The sequence below is a fragment of the Urocitellus parryii genome, chromosome 3 (genome assembly GCF_045843805.1).
Source record: "Urocitellus parryii isolate mUroPar1 chromosome 3, mUroPar1.hap1, whole genome shotgun sequence".
NCBI lineage: Eukaryota > Metazoa > Chordata > Mammalia > Rodentia > Sciuridae > Urocitellus > Urocitellus parryii.
Window position 1 is genome coordinate 212,946,496 of NC_135533.1, and position 24,369 is coordinate 212,970,864.

A 24,369-nucleotide genomic window follows, 5' to 3' on the forward strand; every position below is an offset into this window, starting at 1 on the left:
ATGAAACAAAGAAAAATTAGGCCATCCTGCTGTGCAGCCTTCTCAGGGCACTTTTAATGTCCCTGTTCCTCAGGCTGTAGATGAAGGGGTTCAGCATGGGGCTGACCACAGTGTACATCACTGAGGCCACTGCACCCTTCCTGGGAGAATGTGAGACAGCTGTGCCAAGGTACTCTACAATACCTGTTCCATAAAATAGACAAACAACTGCCAGGTGACACCCACAGGTGGAGAAGGCTTTGTACTTCCCTGCTGAGGATGGGATCCTCAGAATGGAGAAAACAATTTTATAAGAAGAGAAAAGGATCCCTGAGATGGGAAGAAAGCCAAATATGCCACCTATAACAGAAATGACTATGTTATTGGTAAAAGTATCAGAACAGGCAAAATTGAGGAGTTATGAAGGGTCACAGAAGAAGTTAGAAATTTCCACATCCTTGAAGTAGGCAAACTTTAGTATAATGAAACTGTGCAGCGGGGAGTTGAAAAGGCTAATTAATAAAGACACCGTGACTAAGAAGCCACAGAGATGAGGGTTCATAATGACTGGATATCGCAGGGGGTGACAGATGTCCACAAACCGTTCATAGGCCATCACATTCAGAAGCATGTCATCCATACAGCCAAAATTGGCAAAAAGGGACATCTGTGTCAGGCAGCCTATGAAGGAGATGGCTCTGCTGTGAGTTTGGATGTTCACAATCATCTTGGGGACCGTGGTGGAGATGAAACAGATTTCAGTCAAGGACAGGTTGGAGAGGAAGAAGTACATGGGGATGTGGAGGTGGGGGTCAGAGCTGACTGCCAGGATGATGAGCAGGTTCCCAAGGACAGTGACCAGGTACATGGACAGAAACAGTCCGAAGAGGGTGGGCTGCAGGTCTGGATCCTCTGAGAGGCCTAGGAGGAGGAATTCTGAGACACGTGTTAGATTAGATTCTTCTATATTACTCGGACACCTTTGGGAATAAAAGTGTTAGAATAATGAAATAACAGGTGTTCAGCACAAGCAAGTACTCACACTTGAATTCCATGCACCTTCAGAAATATTTTCTGGACAACTGAGTCTTCTCTGAACTCTTGCTTTACTGGTATCTGTGTTTCATACCCTTCTCTGCTCATATGTAAATGAGCAGTGCTAGAGACCAAGATCATTACACATAGCAAGTCTATGATCACAGTGAAATATAGTCCATTTTGACAAATTTATGGGTGTGTATTACTTATGTAGAAGAGTAGGTTTTATTATGGTCTATTTGTACATGCATTTAACAATTGATCAGTTTTATTTCCTAGTACCTACTGCTTCCTTCCTCACCTTCCCCAAGCTCCTACCACTTCCTTAATGTCCTCCCTCTTATTTTGATGAGTACCATTTTCCCCCTCTTTTCTCTCTAACTTCCACATTGGAGAGAAAACCTGTGCTCCCGAGTCTGGCTTGTTTTGTACAGTCTACTTTTCTAATAAAATAGCAGAACCAGCATGCCTTTTGGACTCCATCCCCAGCACCATAAATAATAATAATAAAAGAGTAGAAGAAGAAATACTGTTCCCATTTGAAAATTATTCTCATTAAAAGAAATCAAGAAGCTGTCAAATATAACTTACCTTAAGGCAATGAAAAAAATCCTGGCATTAAAATGACTATAAACACTATGTCAGAGAAATTCCTGTCTCTGACTTTGGTGATCTTCAAATTTGATGTATAGTTTAAATGCACATAATAACATAACATCAGTTAGCACAAAGGTGATATTAATGTACAGTGCACCTGTCAGTCATTGGTTAAAGAATAAGACACCCTTATGAAATTTTAAATTTTTTGGCATTATATTTTTGTTCAACCCCATGCCATCGCAGGAAGGTATCTGTTAGGAAGATGGATTTTTTGTTCTTATTTTCTCTTGATAATTCATTTAATGATGGCCTGCCAATGCTGCTGTAAGGGTCCGGCAGAGCCTCGGAGGGAGAGACCACACAAGAGACCAGCTTCATGCAATTGCAGGGGGAAGTTTTATTGAACCAGCATGCTGGGGCTCAAGGCTCACTCAGGAAGGGAGAGCAGCCCAGAGCCCAGAGCAGAGGTCAAGCAGAGCTTAAGTACACTTTTTGGAGAGGGCGGGGGGCTTTGCATACATCAGAACAAATCATATATGATTCTGGGCAGGGGTGATTGGTCATTCCTGAGCGGGGTACACATTTAAACTGGTTTTGGAGCCTAGATGCTTACGTACTGAGCTATTTGGAGCCCTTAGCTAATAAACAACCAGGGAATCAATGGAAATATTTACTGGGCAGTTCAGGTATTGTCCTAACAGCTACAGAGATTACAGGTTACGGGGGTAGCAGAGGAATTTTAACAATACCTGGCCTATTATTATTATTTTTAGCCCAAGCCTTTCAATTTAGAAACCTTACAATCCCCAGTCTTTTACACTTTAACTCAGACTCTTACAGCCTAGAGTCAGCTTAGAAATTTTACCTTTACACTGCTATATTGTTGTTCTAATCATAAGCTTTTATTTTCATTTGATGATTTTAGCACCTAGCATATAACCGAGGGTAACAAATCCTTCTCTATTTTTTCTTTGGGTACTAGGGATTAAACCCAGGGGCACTTAACCATTGGCCATAACCCCAACCCTTTTAAATATTTTATTTAGAGAGAGTGTCTTGCTGAATTGCTTAGGATCTCACTAGATTGCTGAGGATTGAACTTCAATCCTCCTGCCTCAGTCTCCTGAGCTGCTGGGATTACAGGCATGCACCCCATGAGCCAGCTTTCTCTATTCATTACCTTCTGGTTGTGCTCACTGGGTCCACATTGATCAAGAAAAGAACCTATTGCATTAGGGTATAATTCATAGTTCCTCAACCAAGTCTGCCCACTATATTTATTTAATTATTTTTACTTAGCTGAAGAAAAGGAAGTGAAATGCAGAAACATCCTGATTGGCTACAGTTAGCATTTGCCTTATATGCACTTGGTTGTTGAAGCATCTGCTTCACATTAGCATGGGCTGATCAGGTGGCAGCCTGTGGGTAGCTGAAACTTGATTACTGTGATTTGACGAGACTCCAGTTGCTAAGGTTAGATCCAAATTGCTTACACATCAAGCTACAGTCCACTTCACAGGGGCTCTTTGAGGCCAAACTTAATTTAACAATATCTAATCAGGTTCTTAGCTTTTAACATCCTGGTGATGTATGATCACTTTGGCCTGTGTTTAGCAAGAAATCTGTTAGGTTGGTAGAGCCAAAATTCCACTTTTATCTGTGATAGTTTCCTCTTAGTATATTCCTTTCTGACTTCCCCTCCACACAACCAAGGGATAAGGAGATAAGATGATATCTGAGATAAGATCTTTCTGGAAATCGATGTATTCTTTGATTTGATTTTCTTGTCTTTGCAAGAGAAGATTTCAAGCAAGACGTGAAACTTAGCAAAAGAATTGCAGAATTTATTAGAAGAGAAAGAAGGGGAAAATACCCTCACAAGACAGACTGCTTTCTCTCAGGAGAGTGACAATTCACTTCTTCCTGAACTCAGTTTTTATTAGGACAGAAGGGAAGGTTTCTAGAGAATCCCACCTAAGTGTTAAACCACAACTCAAAAAAAAAAAAAAAAGACCATCAACTCCAATTTAAATCAAATTAAAGCAAGCTTGTAATTCTGACAGGCCAAAACCTGTGGGAATAGTAGATGGCCCTCCAGCTCTCTAGGAGTGTAGCTTTATAGCACAGAAAGTTGCAAAAAGAGGAGGTGTCTTGAGAACTTACAGATAACAGGATTTTTACAAGCATAACACAAAGGCAGGTAGTAAATTTAATGATCCAGCACTTAGGGAGTAAATTTAGATCCTAACACCAGAATTTATGATGTGCCATTAAAACTTCCAAGAGGGTCATTATCTGGCCAGGAAAAGCCAGAATTTATGAAGCACCACTAATGTTTCAGAGAGGGTTGCTATCTGGTCAGGGAAATCCAGGCATGGGTGAATTCAAGGCACAGGCAGGCATTCCAAGCAAGTTTAGAAATCACAGTAATTTATAGTAAAGCCAAAATGGGCTCATAAAATAAAATGTGACGAGATGGTTCCCAGACTTAAGAGGAAATTAGGCTGGGTTTATCACTAAGCACAACCTCTTTTGACTGATGGTAGGATTGTATCATATTTTTTAGTCCCTACTGTGCATGTTTCTACTGAACAGAAACTCTAGGTCATTTTGGTTTGTGTAAAGTCAAAGATCCTCTTTCATCCAGATCCATCCCAGATCAGTGTAACTTGTGCTTTTTTCTTTGATTTCCTTTTCTTTTTCTTATTAGTAAAGGAGTTTTGGGGCCTGTGCTCTTCAGCCCTGGATAAAAGAATGTGACAGTGGTCCATGTCATGTTTTGAATATATCCCTTGTTGCTTTTCCACTGAGGCTTATTTTAAAGCTGACTTTCTTTTTTTCTCTTCTCCTTTTTCCCTTTCCTAACTTCTGGGGAAACAGGTTTACCCTTTTTCTATCCTAGGCCCAGTTATCTGTCCTTGAGCACACATCAATCACAGGAATGAAGTAAATAGATCTCTGGGGATGGAACCAGAAGATTTAAGAAATGGTTGTCTCTCAAATTAACAAATGAATTACATCAGGGTAAATGTGGACAGTAGCCTTTGAATCACCTCTTTAAAAACCCTCTTTTCCCTGGATAGGCAGAATCATAGACTATCAGGACAAGGACCAGAACATCCTGAAAACAATAAGCTCCTTAGTCAAGGATTGTAAATACTGCAATCTTTTTATTAACAGATTGTATTTTTCACGTTTATTTTTATGTGGGGCTGAGAATTGAACCCAGTGCCCTACACATGCTAGGCAAGAGCTTTACCACTGAGCCACAACCCCAGCCCAAATACTGTTATTATTTTTAAAGCACAGCTGAGTTAGAATGGCCTTGTGTGAATTGTTTCAAAGAAAGACATGCTAAGAGTTAGCATGTAGGCTCATGTAAGCAAAAATAACTGGAAACAGGGGTGGACCTCAGCTCAGCAAGCTGTCTTTATTAAGCAGTAGTGGAATGGCACATTTTCAGGGGAGAAAATGGTGACTGGTTAAAAGAGAGGTTTGTTTTTTATAGATCTTAATGAGAGTTAATCATAGCAGAAGATTTCCTGTGACTTAATCATGAGAGACTTGGGACATGTTGGCTGGACAGTCAGGAAACTAGTTGTGCAGGTTAAAAATCTAACTCAGGAAAACAGTTGTAAAAGCTTGAAACTCCTTGTTACTGGGATAATAATCCAGAGCCCAGAGCCTATTTGTTTGCCTTCCCCTCCAGGATACTGAGAAAGGAGGAAAGACCAGAGAGAGCACAAGGCACTTTGTTTGCCTTTTCTCTCCCAGGACCCATTGTCCTCCCTCAGCCCTGGGGGTTGTCATTTCCCTTTTCTAGGAAGATGCTGTTTTCCATATTCTTCCTGTATATATAGAATTAACCCTTTAAACACCATATTCCCACTGTTCATGTCTACCTAGAACCACCACCATGTTCCTTGGCTTATAAATTTCCACTTATCTGTGCTGTATTCAGAATTGAGTCCAGTTCTATACTGAGGTCTCTACTCCCCTACTGCAATTGTCCTAAATAAAATTTGTTCTGGGGCTAGGGGTATAGCTTACTGGTAGACCACTTGCCTAGCATGTGCAACACACTGGTCTGATCCCTAGCATTGAAAAAAAATTCTTTACTGCTTTGTAAGGATGAAGCAGACCAGTTACCCCCATCCAAAAGACCCTTGCCATAATTAAGCTTCTTTTCTTGTCAGAAAGAATTTTACAAAGGTGTCAATAGGATATCACCAAAAATTTCTGTGGTTTATAGCTTCCTCTTTCTTATAAATGCCAGGTTTGCAGACAAAATTTGTGAAACCTCTGTCTAGCCTAAAAATGTGGGACAAAGAGTAACTGTTATGTACCCACCCAGTGACATGTAACCACCCCACTGAGTATAAATCTAAAAGAATTTTCAGATTCAGGGTCCAAAGCTTTTTAGGGTTAGCCTCCTCTGGACTGTTGCAGCTAAAATAAACCTGATTTCTGGTGTCCAGCCACATCTGTCCTATATCAAGGGGACAGACAGACTTAGATGTAAGATGTAAGGGGACAAATGATGAAGATGGTGGGAACACAAGGTTAAAAGAATAATTCTATAAAATGAGTTCACTGTACTGATTCTCCATATGCTTTCTTTTCTAAAAAGCAATCTGCCTTCAGCCCTACCTGGCCTTGGGGGACAGGAAAATCACATACCTTGCTTTTTTTGGCTATACCTTTTGTTTCTTAATCTATTCTTTAGGTTTGGACGGGAGTGTCTGTTTCTTACAGACATGACATCATAAATCAAGTTGGAGTAAACTATTATGAACTTAATAGTTTCATATACATTGTGTGATATTTATCAAAACTACTGATAAAATGTCTTCACAAAGCAGATTCAAAATAGGACTTGATAAAAGCCACAAACTACAGCTAACATGGGAACCTTGGTGATTATTATTAACCAAGACATGAATACCTTATTTCTTATCTGACTTATAGTTAGGAGGCCCTGCACAAATAACAAAAAAATAAACGACTTATGAATATTATAATAACAAAAATGCACAGGAAATATTATTTATATTTAAGTCCAAAATAAGGAACTTACAGATATTAAAGTTCAGCAAGGTTTCCAGATAGAAGGAACTAATTAAGTACTTTTCAATAGCTTTCCTCTAGCAGAGCAATAGTCAATAAAACAATGAAAGGGAAAAGTAAAGACCTAAAGGACTGAATCAATGGAAAAGAGTTTATCGCATAGGTTGGTAGACTCAGAGTTTTAAGTATGATGGCCTGTGGACAGGGCTCTAGCAAGGGTATTAACGCATTTGATGAGCATGATACTCCCAGGCCTCAGGGAACCTGTGTGACAGGCTCTAACCTTAGCCCCGCCTCTAGGAATTTCCAGGGGTCTCCCTTGGCAACCAGGTCCCATCTTAGACCCAACCTCTGGAATATTAAAAGTCACGACCCTTGATCTGGTCTCACCTGAGTCCACTCGCGGGCCTAGCCTGGTCCCTCCCCAGCCTCGGCCACGGTTCTGGTTCTCTTTTTACCTACAACCCCAGGGAAATTTAGTACATTCCCTGAGATGGTGGACCCAGCGGCCAATCCACGCCATGCCCAGCTCCCGAAGCCCCGCCCCTTACGCAGGACGTTTCTCAGAATGAGGAGGTGGGTAGCGGGAGGCAGAAGAGCGTGTCTGCGCATGCGCGAGGTAGGTCACTGTGTGCCTGTGGCCGCCATGACACTTTATTCTGCAGCCCGCATCTGAGATATATTCTTGCCTCAGTCCGCATCCTATCCTTCTGGGCCAGCGCCATCCACGTATGGGCCTCCGGAGGCGGAAGGGTGGCTTCCTGTCGTCTTCCGCAGCATCCTATCCTTCCGGCCCCGCGCCATCCAGGTATGGGCCAGGGGAAGGCGGAAGGCTGGATTACACTGGTCCGCCGTTTCCGGTCCCCCTTCTGCTGCGGGGCCCAGAGTCCCGTAGGCTCCGCCGCTCCGCACTCGTCCCGGTGACCGCATCGGGGACTCCGGGCTGCGCCTGCGGCGGGCGCGTCTCCTGCAGGCCTGAGCTGGGGAGCCCCGCGACCTCTCCCTGCGGAGAGCAGAGGCCTCGCCTGCGTCGGGGCCCGGGTCCGGAGCCTGTGCGGGTCTGCTGGTCTGCACACACCCGGCGTGGGGTGAGCTCGGCCCGCTGCCCCTGGGCCTCGCGCACTGCCGAGCGCGGGTCTGAGAGTTCCCCGGGGGCCTGGGGCCTGTTGGACACATTGCATTCAGATACACAAGAGGGAGCTGATTTTAAAATACTGTTAACCCTCCTCCTGGGCAAGTGCATTTCATCCTTAATAAAGTGATACATTTTAGCCCGGCGCGGTGGTGTACGCCTGTAATCCCAGCTACTTGGGGCTGAGGTAGAACTTGATCCCAAGTTCAAGGGCAGCCTGAACAATTTAGGCAGGCCCTATCTCTATACAAAAGATTAGAAGGACCAGGGGTGTACTTCAGTTAAATGAGTGCCCCTGGCTTCAATCCCTAGTACTACAAAATGCAGGGAGGAAAAAAAAAAAAAAAAAAAAAAGCTTGGTCACTTATTTATAGATTCTTTAAATTTTGTACAGAAAATGTGCCAGTTTGATTTTTTTTTCTCCTAAATATTTGTGTTTTCCTTTTTTTTGTTTCTAATTACTGCACTTGCCAAGACTCCCAGCTGAATGGAGATTAGCATATAATTTTCATTCTTGCCTTGTTCCTGATTTCAGAGAAAATTAATCAGTATTTCCCTATTAAATAGAATGTTTGCATTTTGTAACCTATAAAATCTTTTCCTTTCTAATGGCCTAAATTATTATAAGCAATGTACACTGAAATAGATTAGTCATTTCTTTATGTCTAAGGGAATATGTCAAATAACCTTTCTATGAATACTGTGAATTTCATTAATCAGTGATTCAGTTTTTGTTTATTTTATTCTTGTGGTGCTGGGATTGAATCCAAGGACTCAACACTAGTAAGGCACCGTTCCACTGAGTCCCAGTGATTCAGTTTTATTCCTTTTTTCTTTCTTTTTCTTTTCTTTTTTTTTTTTTTTTTTTTGGTGATTCAGTTTTTAAGCATCCGTCATTCCTAGGATGAAATGAACTTAAATTGTGATTTATACTTATTGTTCATTTCTCAACTGTTACCAGTAGTTTTGTATTATTTGTACTTTGTATGTGATCTGGCATATTTTTTAGTTGTACCCTTCTGGTGTTGGAAGTAGGAAATTACCTTCCTTCTGTACACTGGAATTATGAATTTCCTACTTATTTTGTGAAACTTTCTGTAAAACAATTTGCAACTTCTGTTTCCTTGTGCATGTTTTAAGTATGATTCTTTTAATGACTGGATACAATGAAGTTTTCTTCTTCATCCTCCTCTTCTACCACTAATATCACCATCCACCACCACCACCACCTCCACTACTTTTTTCTTTTCCTCTTTCTCATCTCTTCTAGATTCTACCTCTTATAGTTCCTGTTACCTCCCAGTAGTCCATTCAAACTCTTAATCTATAAAATGGATTAATCCACCAATGAAGTCAGACCCCTTATAATCCAATCGCTTCCCCCAACCCCAAACTCTGAACACTGCAGCACTGGAGACCAAGCCTTCAACACAGGAGGCTTTGAAAGACATCCCATATCCTAACCATAACAAATAGCTTGATTCTCTTTCTCAGAAATTAGGTGTTTTGGAGCCCATTGGGTGGGGTTGGGATGACAGCAGTGTTCAGGGCTTTGTAGTAATGCCTATTATCCTGTAAAATGGTAAACAAGTAAAAGTGTTGGTCAAGGACCCCCAAGAAGCCTAGTGTTTAAATAAATTAGTGCTTTCTTAGATATGAGTCAAGGAGTATATATTCTTAGGGTTGAAGGCACCACTTGATACATTTTATGCTTTTTGTTATGGGGAAATGGACAGCCAGATGTTCTTAACACCTGAGTTAATTTACTAATAAAATGTTTCTATTAACCTCTTTTGTATCATTGACAAGGATAAGAGTGTTGTTTTGTATCTCTAGGGGAGAAAGGATTGTTCCAGTTTCACACAAGTTCAGTTTGTATTTACTTGGGAGTCATGGTATGTGTTTTGAGTGTTCACTGGTAATTGATGTGCTACAATATCCAGGCTCATGAGTTTGGGAATTCTCTGGAGGATTGGATTCCCATGTCAGCTTCTATCTTACCTATAACTTCTCAATGTCTTACTTTTCTTTATGAAGGTGACATGGAGGAAGAAAGAATAAGTGTTGGGTTACAGAAAAGTATGATGCAGGTAAGTAAAAGGTATAATGCTCTAAAAGAATATTTCTATTTCATTTGATATCCTGCTGCTATTTTAGAGCACAGGTTAGCAATCTGCTGTTTCTTTTTTTTTCTTTGTTTTGGATCACATGGTAAGTATTAGGTTTTGAAGGTCATAGAATTTCTATTACAAGGAAATTGTCATTTTAATACAAAAAATATTCATAGAGGAACATAAACAAATGTTTTATTGTATTGCAATAAAACTTTACTTACATAAGTATGTGATAGGCTAGAGTAAGTGCATATGCTATAGTTTGGTGAGACCAGGCCACAATACTATAAAATGGAGCCAGCTGTGGGCCTGACTTGAAAGATGTGCAGGCTCTTGGGCCTCTCAGGATTGTGAGAGGGGAAAAAAGGAAAAGTTCCCATTCACTCTCTGTGTTTTCATTCATTAAAACCTCATCAAGATTTAAACCTGAGTTTGATGTTGTGCTCAATGCCTTAATAGGAATAAAGAAGCAGGTCAAGTTATTCTTGCATGAGGAAGAATTTCTGAATAAGGAATAATGTGATATTGTACAATATGTGGTCTTGGTTCCATATCCTGGCATAGAGTTCCTAAAACCCTTCAAATGTTTCTGGAGTGATAAGAGTAGCTTTGTATGATGACTGGTGACCAGGACAGATAGCCTCAAGATGACTGCTGGTTTCAGAAGAACTAAGGTATGCTTGAATCTTCAGCCCTATCCCCTAACCTTGAAGTTGAGAGGTACTGAAGGTTAAATTGATTATTTAAATTGCTAATTTAAATCAGTCATGCTTTCTAGTAAAGCCTCTGTGAGAACCCAAAAAGAATGAATTTAGGGAGCTTCTGTATAGGTGAATATGTAGAGGTTCCTGGTACGAGGCACCCCAATAGGCATGGAAGTTCTGCAGCTTTTCCTACCTTGCTTTGCCATATATATTTCTTTATCTGGGTAGTTCTCTGTATTTATAACAAACCATAAGCACAAGGAAGTGTTTGCTTAGATTCTGTAAGCCATCCCAGCATATTAGCCAACTCAAGGAGGGTACAGTGGGGACCCTGAGATGTAGCCATTTGGTCAGAAGTATAAATGACAATGTACTAGTTGTTATGTTGTTTGTAGTATGGGCAAGTTTTGTGGGACTGAGCCCTCAACCTGTGGGATGAAGCTGTCCATGTAGATAGTGTAAGAATGTTATTGAATAACAGGAAACCTGGCTAGTGTCTGTTGGAGAACTGCTTGATGTCTGTGGAAAATTACCCACACACCTAATATCCAGTGTTCTGTGCAGGTTCGAAGGAAAATAACTTTGATTTTTTTTTTTTTTTCTTATTTCATTACCATCAACTGCAAAGAGACTAATGTAGTATTTTAGAAGTATTTTGGCTTTTAGACAGGATTTGTTCAGTCATTAAGTATGTGTGTGTAGAAAGGGAAAGAGATCTGCTGACGGAGTTCTGCCATAGACTTGGGGAGACCACAGAATCTTCTGAACCTTCCCTGAATTGATTCTCAGGTCCCCAGTGCTGTCAGCCTCACCCGTCATCTCGCACACACTGGAGGAATTGTACCTTTCTGAACAGAGTTTGTGGCATCTTTTAGGACTCGGTGACCTTTGAGGATGTGACTGTGGACTTTACCCAGCAGGAGTGGGCTTTGCTGGATCTTGCTCAGAGGAGCCTCTACAGAGATGTGATGCTGGAAACCTTCCAGAACCTGGTCTCACTAGGTAAGATTGGCAATATTGGTTCATGTAGTGGTTTAGAAAACAATTTTATCTGCTAGTTGACCTTGTTCCAGGGTCTGTGCTGAGGAGTGGGAGTACTTGGTAAATAAGACAAACCACAGGGTGCTTATGATCTGGAGGCTTCTTCATGTAAATGAACACGGGCATATTAAACTTGCTTTTTCTTTTTCTTTTTGTGGTTGAAAGCCTTGAGTATTATTAAGTATTGAATGTGTTGGGATTGGGGGGCTTCTCTGGGGCACAGGGAGAGTTTGTGATTTGAGACCTTTGAAGAGTCTACTGCTGTGAATGCCCTTTACCCAGAAACCACCAGGAGCACACCTGTAAGTTAAACAAGCGGGGTTTATTTTGCAGTCATGGGAGAACATACCCATGGGGATTCGAGGGGCATCTTAGTAAGAGGCCGTTAGAAAGTACCTATTAGAGAATTTGTGCTTTTTGGATGATTTAGAGATGAGTCTATGGGGTAGATTATATTGGTTTCTTAGGCTCTCTATGAACAAGAACCATAAGTATAGAAATTTTTATTCTTTCATATTTCTGGTATCTGGGAGTGTGCAACAAGGTGTCACCAGAGCTATATTCTTTCTAAAGGCTCTAAGGAAAAAGTCCCTCCCTGTCTCTTTCTAGCTTCTGGTGGTTGCTGACAGTCCTTTTTCTTTATAGATGTATCACTTCACCTCCACCATTACCTTCCCTGTGTACCTGTTTCTAATCTTTGTCCATATAGGGAAATCAGTCATTGGATTTAGGGTCCATCTTAATCCAGAATAACCTCATCTTAACTTTACTATATTGACAAAGACCTAGTTTCCATATAAGACAACATTGTAAGTATGGGTGAACATTTTCAAAATAGGCTTTAAAAAAAGGTATATGTGTATGTACATTTGTACATATGCACATATGTATGTATGTATGTGTGTGTTTATGTGGTACTGAGAATTTAACCCAGGGGCTCTCTACCACTGAGCTAAATCTAAATCCCCAGCTCTTTTTTATTTTGAGAAATTGTCTTGCTAAGTTGCTCAAGTTGGCTTCAAATTTGGGATCTTCCTGCCTCATCCTCCTGAATAGCTGGAGGTATAGGTGTGCACCACCATGCCCCAGAGTAACAGGCTTTAATTTTTAGAGCAGTTTCAGTTTGAAAACAAAATTAAGTGGAAGGTAGAGAGATTTCTAACTACTGTCCTCACAACACAGACAGCCCCTTTCACTATGAACATCTTCCACCAGAATGGTCCATGTTTAATTTACAAAGGATGAATGTACATTGACACATCTTCATCATTAACTAGAGTCCATAGCCTATATTAAGGTTCATTTGTGGTGTTGTACATGCATGGCTTTGGGCAAATGTACAATGACATGTGCCATCATATTAATACCTAGAGTAATTTCCCCTAAAAATTTTCTGTGCTCTCACTTTTTAGTCCCTTACTCTCTCTTATCCCTTTGGCAGCCACTGGTCTTTATATCATCTGTATATTTTTTATCTTTTGTGGAATGTCATAATTTTGGAATTTATATACTCTGTAGCTTGTTCAGATTGGCCTGTTTCACTCGGTAATGTGCATTTAAGTTTCCTTCATGTCTTTTTATGATTTTCCTTTTATTGTTGAATAATATTATGTAGTATAGATGTGCCACAGTTTATTTATCATCCCGTTTACTAAAGGGCATCTTGGATGCTTTCAGGTTTTGACAAGTATGAATTATGCTCTCATTAACATGTGTAGCTTTTTGTGTGCAGTTTTGACTCCTTGGATGAATGCCAAGGGACGCAATTTAATTGCTGGATCATATGGTAAGAGTTTTTTTTTAATATTTATTTTTTAGATGGACACAATATCTTTATTTATTTATTTTTTTGTGGTGCTGAGGATTGAACCCAGCGCCTCACATTTGCTAGGTGAGCGCTAGCCACAGCCCCATGGTAAGCGTATTTTTAATTTTATAAGAAACCACCAGATTGTCTTCGTAAGTAGCTGTACCATTTTGCATTCCCATCAAGAATGAATGAGAGTTTCAGTTTCTCTACATTTTTGCCAATATTCGGCATTGTCAATTTTCTGGATTTTGGCTGTTCAAAAAGGCGTGTAGAGGTGTGTCACTGTTTTGTTTTACCTGAATGATTTTAGGATGTGGAGCGTACTTTTACTTTTTTACTTGCCATTTCTCTGTATTTGTTTAAGTGTTTGTTTAGGTCTTTGGCTATATATTTACGGTATTTTTTTATTCTCTTATTATTGATCTTTAAGACTTCTTTGTATTACGCAGGAAAAGAAATGATTAATTGTGAAGAGACAGCCTTCAGGATGAAAGAAAATCTTTTCCATCTACTCCTCTGACAGGGGATTAACATCCAGAATATACAAGGAATAAAAAAATTCAACAACAGAACAAAACAAACAAACAAACAAACAAAAAATCCAAAGCAAACAAAAACCAAATAACCCAGTCAAGAAATGGGTAAAAGGGACTAAACAGATTTTTCAAAAGAAGAAATGTGGGCTGGGATTGTGGTTCAGCGGTAGAGAGCTCGCCTAGCATGTGCAAGACCCTGGTTTGGATTCTCAGCACCACTTAAAAATAAATAAATAAAATAAATATATTTAAAAAAAGATTATTAAAAAAAAAGAAGAAATGCAAATTGTTGATTGATTGTATTTCTTCTTCTGTGAAGTGTCCATTCAGTTCCTTAGCCCATTTATTGATTGGGTTATGTATTTTTTTGGTGTCAAGTTTTTTGAGTTCTTTATATATTATAGAGATTAATGCTTTATTGGAGTTGCATGTGGTAAAGATTTTCTCCCAGTCTGTAGGCTCTCTATTGACGTTATTAATTGTTTCCTTTGAGACAAGAAGCTTCATAATTTGAATCCATCCCATTTGTTGATTATTTTGACTTTGCTTCTTACATTTTAGGAGTCTTGTTAAGGAAGTTAGATCCTAATCCAATGTGGTGAATGTTTGGGCCTATTTTTTTCTTCTATTAGGCATAGGGTCTCTGTTCTAGTGCCTAAGTTTTTTTATCTACTTTGAGTTGATTTTTTGCACAGGGTGAAAGATGGAGGTTTAATTTCGTTTTGCTACATATGGATTTCCAGTGTTGCTGTACCACTTGTTGAATAGGCTATCTTTTCTCCAGTGATTGTTTTTGGCATTCTTGTCTAGTAGGAGATAACTGTATTTATGTGGGTTTGTCTCTGTGTCCTCTATTCTGTATCATTGGTCTACAAGTCCATTTTGGTGCCAATACCCTGCTGTTTTTTGTTACTATAGCTGCGTAGTATAGTTTAAGATCTGGTATTGTGATGCCTCCTGCTTCACTTTTCTTGCTAATGATTGCTTTAGCTATTCTGGGTCTCTTATTTTTCCAAATAAATTTCATGATTGCTTTTTCTATTTCTATGAAGAATGTCATTGGGATTTTAATAGGAATTTCATTGAATCTGAATAATTCTTTTGGTAGTAAAGCCATTTTGATAATATTAATTCTGCCTGTCTAGGATCATGGGAGATCTTTTTATCTGCTGAAATTTTCTTCAGTTTCTTTCTTTAGTGGTCTATGGTTTTCATGGTAGAGGTCTTTTGTTAGATTGATTCCCATTTTTTTGGGGGGGGGCAGGGGGGCTATTGTGAATAGGTTAGTTTTCCTAATTTTCTTTCAGTGGATTCATTGATGATATTTAGGAATGTGTTTTGACTTAGGGGTGTTGATTTTATATCCTGCTACTTTGCTGAATTCACTTATTTTAGAATTTTTTTAGTAAATTTCTTTGATCTTCTAGATATAGAATCATGTCATCAACAAATAGTGATAGTTCTTCTTTATCTATTTGTATTTCTTTAATTTGTTTCTTTTATCTAATTGCTCTGGCTAGTGTATCAAGGATGATGTTGAATAGAAGTTGTGAAAGAGGACATCCTTGTCTTGTTCCAGTTTTTAGTGGGAATGCTTTCAATTTTTCTCCATTTAGAATGATGCTGGCTTTGGGTTTAGCATATATAGCTTTTACAATGTTGACATATGTTCCTACTATCTCTAGTTTTTCTAGTGTTCTGAGCATGAAAATGTGCTGTATTTTGTCAAATGGTTTTTCTGCATCTATTGAGATGATCATATGATTCTAGTTTTTAAGTATATTAATATAATGAATTACATTTATTGATTTCTGTAAATGGAACAAACCTTGCATCTCTCGGATAAATCCCACTTGATCGTGGTGCACTATCTTTTAAATATGTTTTTGTATGTGATTTGCCAGAATTTTATTGAGAACTTTTGCATCTATGTTCATCAGGGATATTGGTCTGAATTTTTCTTTCTTTGATGTGTCTTTGTCTGGTTTTGGTATCAGAGTGTTATTGGCCTCATAGAATGAGTTTGGAAGGGTTCCTTCCTTATCTATTTCATGGAATACTTTGAAGAGTATTAGTATTCATTCTTCTTTGAAAGTCTTGTAGAACTCAGTTGAGAGTCCATCTGGTCTGGGCTTTTCTTGGTTAGTAGGCTTTTGATGGTGTTTTCTATTTTATTACTTGAAATTGATCTATTTAAAGCATGTATGACCTCATCATTCAGTTTGGGTAGGTCACACATCTTTAGAAATTTGTTGATATGTCTAATATCTTCTATTTTATTAGAGTATAAATTTTCAAAATAGTTTCTAATTATCTTCTTATTTCAGATGTGTCCATTGTGATATTTCCTTCTTCATCTTGTACTTTAGTAATTTGGAGTTTTCTCTTTGTTAACATGGCCGGGGGTTTATCTATTGTATTTATTTTTTCAAAGAACCAACTTCATGTTTTGTCAGTTTTTCCAATTGTTTCAATTTCATAAATTTCAGCTCTGATTTTAATTATTTCCTGTCTTCTACTGCTTTTGGTGTTGATTTGTTTTTCTTTTCCTAGGGCTTTGAGATGTAGTGTTAGGTGATTTATTTGTTGACTTTTTATTTTTTTAACGAATGTGCTCAATGCAATAAACTTTCCTCTGTGTACTGTCTTCATAGTGTTACAGAGATTTTGATATGATTATCAGTGTTCTCATTTACCTCTAAGAATTTTTTATGTCATTCTTGATTTCTTCTACTATACATCATCATTTAATTGTGTATCAGTCTCCATTTGTTACTTCTATTTTTATTTTATTGTTGATTTCTAATTTTATTCCATGTGGTCTCATAGAATGCAAGATATTATCTCTGTTTTTTTTTTTTTTTTGTATTTACTAAGATTTGCTTTGTGGCATAAGCTATAGTCTGTTTTAGAGAAGGAGCCATATACTGCTTAGAAGAAAGTATATTTGCTCGTTGATGGGTGAAATATTCTATATATGTCTGTTAAGTCTAAATTATTGATTGTGTTATTTAGTTTTATAGTTTCCTTATTTAGTTTTTGTTTTGGAAGATCTGACCCATTGTGAGAGAGGTATGTTAAGGTCACCCAGTATTACTGTATTGTGGTCTATTTGACTCTTGAAATTGAGATACGTTTGTTTGATGTACATAGATGCTCCATTGTTTGGGGCATGAATATTTGTAATTGTTGTATCCTTCTTATATATACTTTCCTTAAGAGGTATGAAATGTCCTCTTAAGGGAAGTATATACAATCTCTTCTGATTAACTTTGGTTTGAAGTCTACTTATCTGAAATGAGAATGGAAACTTTTACTTGTTTATACAATCCACTTGAGTGATTCCCCATCCTTTCACCTTCAGCCTGTGGATGCCTTTGCTCTTGAAGACAGCATATTGTTGGGTCTTGCTTTTTAATAAAATCTGCCACTCTATGTCTTTTGATAGATGAGTTTAGGCCATTAACATTCAAGGTTATTATTGTGATATGATTTTGTATTCCCTATCATTTTGATTTTTTTCTGGTTTTTGATTTGTCTTAGATTCTCATTTGGTTGAGTGTTGTTTTAGTGTAGATCCTCCCTTTGCTGGTTTTGACTTTTTTTCCCGCACTTCATTTTGTTGAGAATGTGCTGTAATATAGACTTTCTAATTGTGAATTCTTTTAATTTTTGTTTATTATGGAATGTTTTAATTTCATCTTCAAATCTGAAACTTAATTTTGCTGGATATAAAATTATTGGTTGGCATCCATTTTCTTTCAGAGCTTGAAATATATTATTCCAGGACTTTCTAGCTTTGAGGTTCTGGGCTGAAAAATCAGTTGAGATCTGAATTGGTTTCCCTCTATATGTAATTTGATTTTTTTCTCTCATGCCTTTAAGATTTTATCTGTATTCTCTGTGTTAGTCATTCTAGTATAATGTGTCTTGGTGTGGGTCTGCTGTAATTTTGTACATTTGGGGTTCCTACAAGCCTCCTGTATTTGATTTTTCCGTTCCATTCTTTAGATTGGGGAAATTTTTTACTATTATATCATTTAAAAAATTATACATTCCTTTGGTTTGTATCTCTGCTCCTTCATCTATTCCAATGACTCTTAAATCTGGTCTTTTCATGTTATCCATTAATTCTTGGATGTTCTGTTCATGGTTTCTTACCATCTTCTCTTCATGGGCAACTCTACTTTTAAGATTATATATTTTTTCTTCATTGTCTAAGGTTCTGTCTTCAAGTGATCTACTCTGTTGGTGATGCTTTTTATTGAATTTATAATTTGGTTTACTGATTCCTTCATTTTAAGGCTTTCTGCTTGTTTTTTTTTTTTTTCATAATCTCTAACTCTTTATTGAAGTAGTCTTTCACTTCCTGTATGTTCTTTGATTTCACTCCTTATACTGCCCTTTATTTCACATATCAATTTAACTATATGCAATCTGAACTCCTTCTTGGACATTTTTTTTACTGTGTTATCAGCGGCTTCTGTTGTTGAAGCATCTTGGTTTGTTTGGGGCTCTTTATTTCCTTGTTTTTTCATGTTGTTAGTGTGTTTTCCCATCTAGAAGTATGGATCTAAGGCAGCATAAAATCTACCCTGTAGACTTATAGTGTCTAGGTGTCTGAAGGTTTCCAGAGCCTCACCTTTAATGGTGAGACCAATATCAATATTACTCAGCATATAATATGTAGCCTTAAACCTAATAGCTCCCACTAAGGCAACTACTGCTTTCTCGCATTAAACCAAAATGATGAATTTAATAACTATCTATAGTATAAGCAGAAATTTTGTTAAAATGGTTTACAATTTCAAAGGGTGGATGAGAGAACGGAGTAGTGTAGTATGTAATATTTGTGAGGGAGGAAGAGAGAAGCTAGAAGTAAAAATTCACAGGAAGAGTGGAAGAGGAGCTGACAGAGATTGGCTGTTGATTGGAGAGAAGTTGGAAAGAAAATAGCATTAAAAGCATCCTTTTCCAAATATGGTAGAGAGTTTAGTGAATAAAAAATAAAATAAATCTTTTTGGAAAGTCGAACTGTCTCTGTAAGTGTTCAACAGTTTCTCAGCTCTGACTCTGATGTCTCTTGGGATCAACAAACCCAGATCAGCCCTTGCAAACCTAGTCTCTAGCCTACAAACCTGGGTTTCAAATACCTCAGGCTCTGCCATTTGTAGTCCCAAGATCTCAATGCTGCTCCTACTTGCAGTGAGACCACCAGGAATACACTCATGCAAACAAGCAACAGCAAGAGATGCAGCAGCAATACCCAGGCCACTAGCACTCTCAGCAGGAAGACCCCAGGATCCTCCAAACCCACAGGTACCCCAACACTGGACCTGCAGGTCCTGATTGGAGTCCCCAGACAGAGGGTCTTGTGGTGGTAAACCTGCTGGCACCCAGGTCCCAGGCCCTGGCTGGTATCCCAAAATGGGTGCAGCCACATGCAGCCAAACCTGGAATCTCCCCTGTAGCAGTCCTCTAGGCCTTGGTAGCAGCAGTAGTGTTGGCTGCATTGGCAGTTACAACTGCAGCTGTGGGGGCAGCGTCACCAGGTGATCTCAAGGGGTCAGCAGCAATGTGGGCTTCATTTGCATCCACAGTTTCTTATGTGGCAGCAGCACCCAGAAAGAACACCTCCCGGTGATCTCAGTCTAGCAGGAGACAAATCAGAGGCAGCAGCAATAGTGGTAGTGGTGCAGATGGCGGTTGACTAACAGGAGACTTCCGGTTCAGCAGCAATGACCATGGAGGTAGTATCAGAATTGAGTCAGGGGTAACCAGGTAGTGCCCAGAAAAGAGACCCCTGGGCACAGCAGTGGCTTCTGCAGCAGCCCAGAAAGAAGACCTCAGGCGACCTCAGGCTGGCAGCAGTAGAATCAGAGGCAGCAGCAATTCACACATGGGTTTTTATTCTGCCATAAAGAAGAATGAAATTATGGCATTTGCTGGTAAATGGATGGAAATGGAAAATATCATGTTAAGTGAAATAAGCCATATTCAGAAAGCCAAGGGTCCAATGTTTTCTCTTGTGTGTGGAAGCTTGAGCAAAATAAGAGGGAAGTAGGCAGAGGGAGGCCATGAAAATAAAAAGGGTAGGATAGGTAGGGGGCAGATGGGAAGGAAGGAGGAAGAGGGAAAGAGGGGACTGCAAAGTGCATCTGGCCAAATTGTGCTGTGCACATATAGGAGTATATCACAGTGACTTTCACCATTGTGTGTATCTACAAATCAGGAATTAAAACAATAGGTAAATAGAAGGAAGACCAGTAGAGAAGAGGAAGCGGACAGGGGAAAGGAGGAAGGAAAGGAGAGGAGAAGTACTGGGAATTGAAATGGAGCACATTAATTCCAAGCATGTATGGTTGTGTCAAAATGAATTGCAATATTATGTATGTGATAATACACTAATAAAAATATGTAAAAAAAATGAAAAGAAAAAGCATTCTGGGCTGGGGTTGTTGCTGAGTGGTAGAGGGCTTGCTTCACAAATGTGAGGCCCTTGTTCGATCCCCAGCACCACATTAAAAATAAATAAACAAAAAAAGGTATTGTATACAACTAAGAAATATTTTTTTAAAGCATTCTTTGTGTAAAGAACAGGAAAACAGTTTCTTATCAGATAAATCTCTGTGAAACAGCCTCTTACCAGAGAAATTTTTTGCAAATGTCTTCTTATAGGCATAGCTTATCTTTTCTTTCTCTAGATATTATTTTTCACAGAGCAGGAATTTTAATTTTAATGGAGTGTTGTGTATCAATCTTTTTCTCATCAATCATACCTTTGATATAGTATCAAAAAAGTCATAGCCAAATCCAAAGTCATCTAGATTTTCTCCTTCTATCTTGTACAGTTTTTCTAGTTTTATGTTTTACATTTAGGTCTATGATCCATTTTAAATTAATGTTTGTAAAGGACATAGATTCATTATTTTATGTGGGTATGTCCAGTGTTCTAACAGCATTTGTGGAAAAGGCTATCTTTTTTCTATTGTGTTGCTGTCAATTCTTTGTCAAAGAGCAGTTGACTACATAGTTATTGCTTGGTCTGTAGGGATTTATACTAGTATCTTCCCAGAGACCTACATCTGTGGATGGTCAAAATCTCTTAATTAAAATTCCCTGGTATACAGCCTAAACTCTCATATACTTTACATCATCTCTTGATTATGTTTAGTGCCTGACAAAATGTAAGTGCTATGTAATTGAAACTGGAGTTTGAAATGAAACCAGAGTCTCCAATCTGCTGGTCTGTAGGTCCTCATAAGTTACATGCCTCTGCAGCTAAGAGAGCCCATTTTCGTATTGCAAGTAATCACAGCAGGGAAATGCCTGTCTGGTCAGCTCCATGGGTCAGAGCTGACTCTTCTTCAGTATTACTGAGCAGTGTGTTGTAGCTCTCAATGGCAGACCTCAGCAGCTGGCTGCCATTTTTTTTTCCCCCAAGGTCTTATTCACAGATTTGAAGACAAAGCCACAGACAACAGAAGGCAAGAGTGAAGGTGTAGTGTTTATATAACTGAAAAGAAAAGAAGCAGAACTCTCAGGGGCTGAGAGCGGAAACTGAGAGTAGGTTTCCACTTAAGTGTACTAGTCTAGGGACTTAAATAGCTACTGGATGAGGCATTCATCAATATCTGTGCTAATCAGGTCTTGGAAAGATAATAAGGGTGTTGGTCAGTATCTATGCTAATCATGTCTCATAAAAGTGCCAGTACTATTGGTCAACACCTATGCTAAACAAGTATTGGAAAAGTGCCAAGCCTCCTGGTTTGGTCTGTGACATTCTGATTAGTTAGGCCTTGAGTCTGTAGTCTTCACTCAGGTAGGCTCTACCTCCTTTTTCCTGCCACCTGGGACAAAGAAGTTGGCTGTAATGTTTGGAATGTTTTCTATAGGTTAGTTTTGTGAAATAGCCTCTTCATTTAAAGTCTCTCTCTCTCTCTCTCTCTCTCTCTCTCTCTCTCTCTCTCTCTCTCTTTGGTGTGGCGGAGTGCATTTTCTTAACTGCCTGTTTTACTAAATATCCTATCTTATAATTACTTTTGTACTGTATTGATTTGGACATAAGCACAAAAAAATACATGTTTAATACAGATGTAATTTTTCCTATTGTATTTTCTGTCCATGGTTGCTTGAATTCACAAATATAGAAGGCCAATTTACTTATGTAGATCTGTGTCTGTGCTCTCTACTCTGTTTCATTGATATATTTGGAGATGACTTTTGGTGAAACCCTGTTCAACCTGATAAAATAAAGGTATTGTGTCCAACTACAACTAAAAAAATATTTAAAAAAATAAAAAATATTCTGGCCGTGTCAGATCAGCTTATAATTATATTGAGGTTCCACTATGAATGTAGGTTAGTCTTTTTTTTTTTTTAATAATTTTTTACACCTTTATTTTATTTATTTATTTTTATGTAGTGCTGAGGATCAATCTCAGTACCTTTTACATGCTAGGCAAGTACTCTACCACTGAACTACAATCCCAGCCCCATCAATCTTTCTTTCTTTGTCTTTTTTGTGCTGGGAATTGAACACCTAGGGGCACATTACCGTGTGCTATGTCCCCAATCCTTTAAAATTTTGTTTTTCTTTGCTTTGAAACAGGATCTTTTTAAGTTGCTGAGGTTGGCCTTGACTTCATGATCCTCCAGCCTCCCAATCCCACCCTGGGATTATAGGCTTGTGTCACCATGTCTGATTCAGATCAGTTCTTCACATTAGAAGCTGCCTTTCTTCCCACATCTCAGCTTTTTCTTTAACCTTCTCTGTTTTTATTTGCTTTCTTCCTTCCTCTCCCTCCCTCCTTTGCCTTTGTTTTTTTTTTCTTCAATGGATTTGACATTTTGTTTCATTTAAACTCATCCTTCTCTGTCTTTAGAGTATCAGAAGACCAAAGTTTGACCCAATCTTATGGAAAGATATTTGTGATTCTTCATTGCTTTCCCTCATGATATTTCTTTCCTCATGTGCAGGGTACCCACTACTCACACCCAATCTGATCTCCCAGTCGGAAGAAGAGGAGGAACTGCAGACAGGGAAGACAGAACTTATCCAGGGCATCTGTACCAAGCAGAACCATGAAGGTAAGAATCCCTGGGAGAAACTGGCCTGGGAGGAGAAAAAAATAAAATAGAAATAAAGCAAAAGTTTCTTTTGTCTGAGGAGGCTCATTATCCACAGATGCCTCAGAGGACTATTTTGACTGTTTATCTGTCCTCTCATACTTTCCTTGTTCTTGGCAAAGATCTCCATATTTGCTTTTTTAAAGTTTGTTTTTGGTATGTGTATTTTATCCTTTCTGTTTTCCTCTCCTATTAATTTTTTTTTAAATTATTAATGAAAATTTTTAATATATTTTCTATATTAATATAAAATATCAAGTTAACAGAAAAATTTTAACATAACCTTTCTTTTTAATAAAATATTTATTTGTTCTAATTTGTTATACATGATAGCAGGATGCATTTTGATTCATATGGAGCACAATTTTTCATGTCTCTGGTCCCAATAATTTCTACTGGTCATGTTACTGTCACTGTCATTTTCATAGAACTATTTTTTATTTTTTAGCACTGGGGAACTACCGAGCTATATCCCATACCCTTTTTAATTTTGAGACTGGGTCTAAGTTTTTGAGGCTGTCCTTGAACTTGTGAACCTCCTACTTCAGCCTCCCAAGTAGCTGGGATTACAAGCATGTGTTACCATACTATGGTAATGTTAAAATACTATGGTTTCATGGAAATATTTTTTAGTGTACTGTTTTAGTTTTGACCCTTGTGCCTATTAATAATGAAGTGCTGAAACAGCTGCACTGCTCAAACTCCTTTGCTCATCGGTAACTTTATTTTGTTTTATTTTTGTGTTTCAGGTTTTGAGTCTCTAGTTAATACTAAGGAATTAGTTGCTCTTCAAGATAACAATGGAGAAAAAATATCCAATGAACAGAAAATAGTGAGATTTAAAAGAAATGGTTCCTGCTCCTCTATTTTATATGAAAACCAGGACTCCCCTGGTGTGGATGATTGGAACAAAAGCCATGAGAAAGGTTTAAGGTGAGTGCCCTTCATATAAGAGAAGGTAGTGCATCTGGAAACAATTTTGAGATTTAAGAAACATATTTTGGGGCTGGGGTTGTGGCTCAGTAGCAGGCAGAGTGCTTGCCTCCCACATGTGAGAACTGGGTTAAATCCTCAGCATCACATAAAAATGAATAAACAAAATAAAGATATTGCATCCATCTGTAACTAAAAAATATTTTTTAAACAGAAACATTTTCAACATAAGCCTAGATCAAAAATTATGCTTTCATAAGAATGAAATCATGGTATTTGCCAGTAA

General features: G+C 38.4%; 1 protein-coding gene and 1 pseudogene across 3 annotated transcripts in view; one reads left to right on the forward strand and one right to left on the reverse strand.

Annotated features, from left to right (window-relative positions):
- On the reverse strand, nt 1–7,332 carry LOC144253903 (olfactory receptor 7E24-like; annotated as a pseudogene).
- The window catches only part of LOC144253703 (uncharacterized), a 21,135-nt gene continuing 4,046 nt past the window's right edge, over nt 7,281–24,369 (forward strand). The window contains exons 1-5 of one of the 3 annotated variants that reach the window (XM_077796410.1): nt 7,281–7,492; nt 9,854–9,906; nt 11,510–11,636; nt 23,001–23,111; nt 23,900–24,083. In XM_077796410.1, coding sequence (XP_077652536.1) covers nt 9,859–9,906; nt 11,510–11,636; nt 23,001–23,111; nt 23,900–24,083 — 470 coding nt within the window. In that variant the 5' untranslated portion in view covers nt 7,281–7,492; nt 9,854–9,858. Of the gene's footprint in view, nt 7,493–7,537; nt 7,773–9,853; nt 9,907–11,423; nt 11,637–23,000; nt 23,112–23,899; nt 24,084–24,369 lie in introns of those variants that run through there. The other 2 variants (XM_077796412.1, XM_077796411.1) reach the window with 2 other exon arrangements.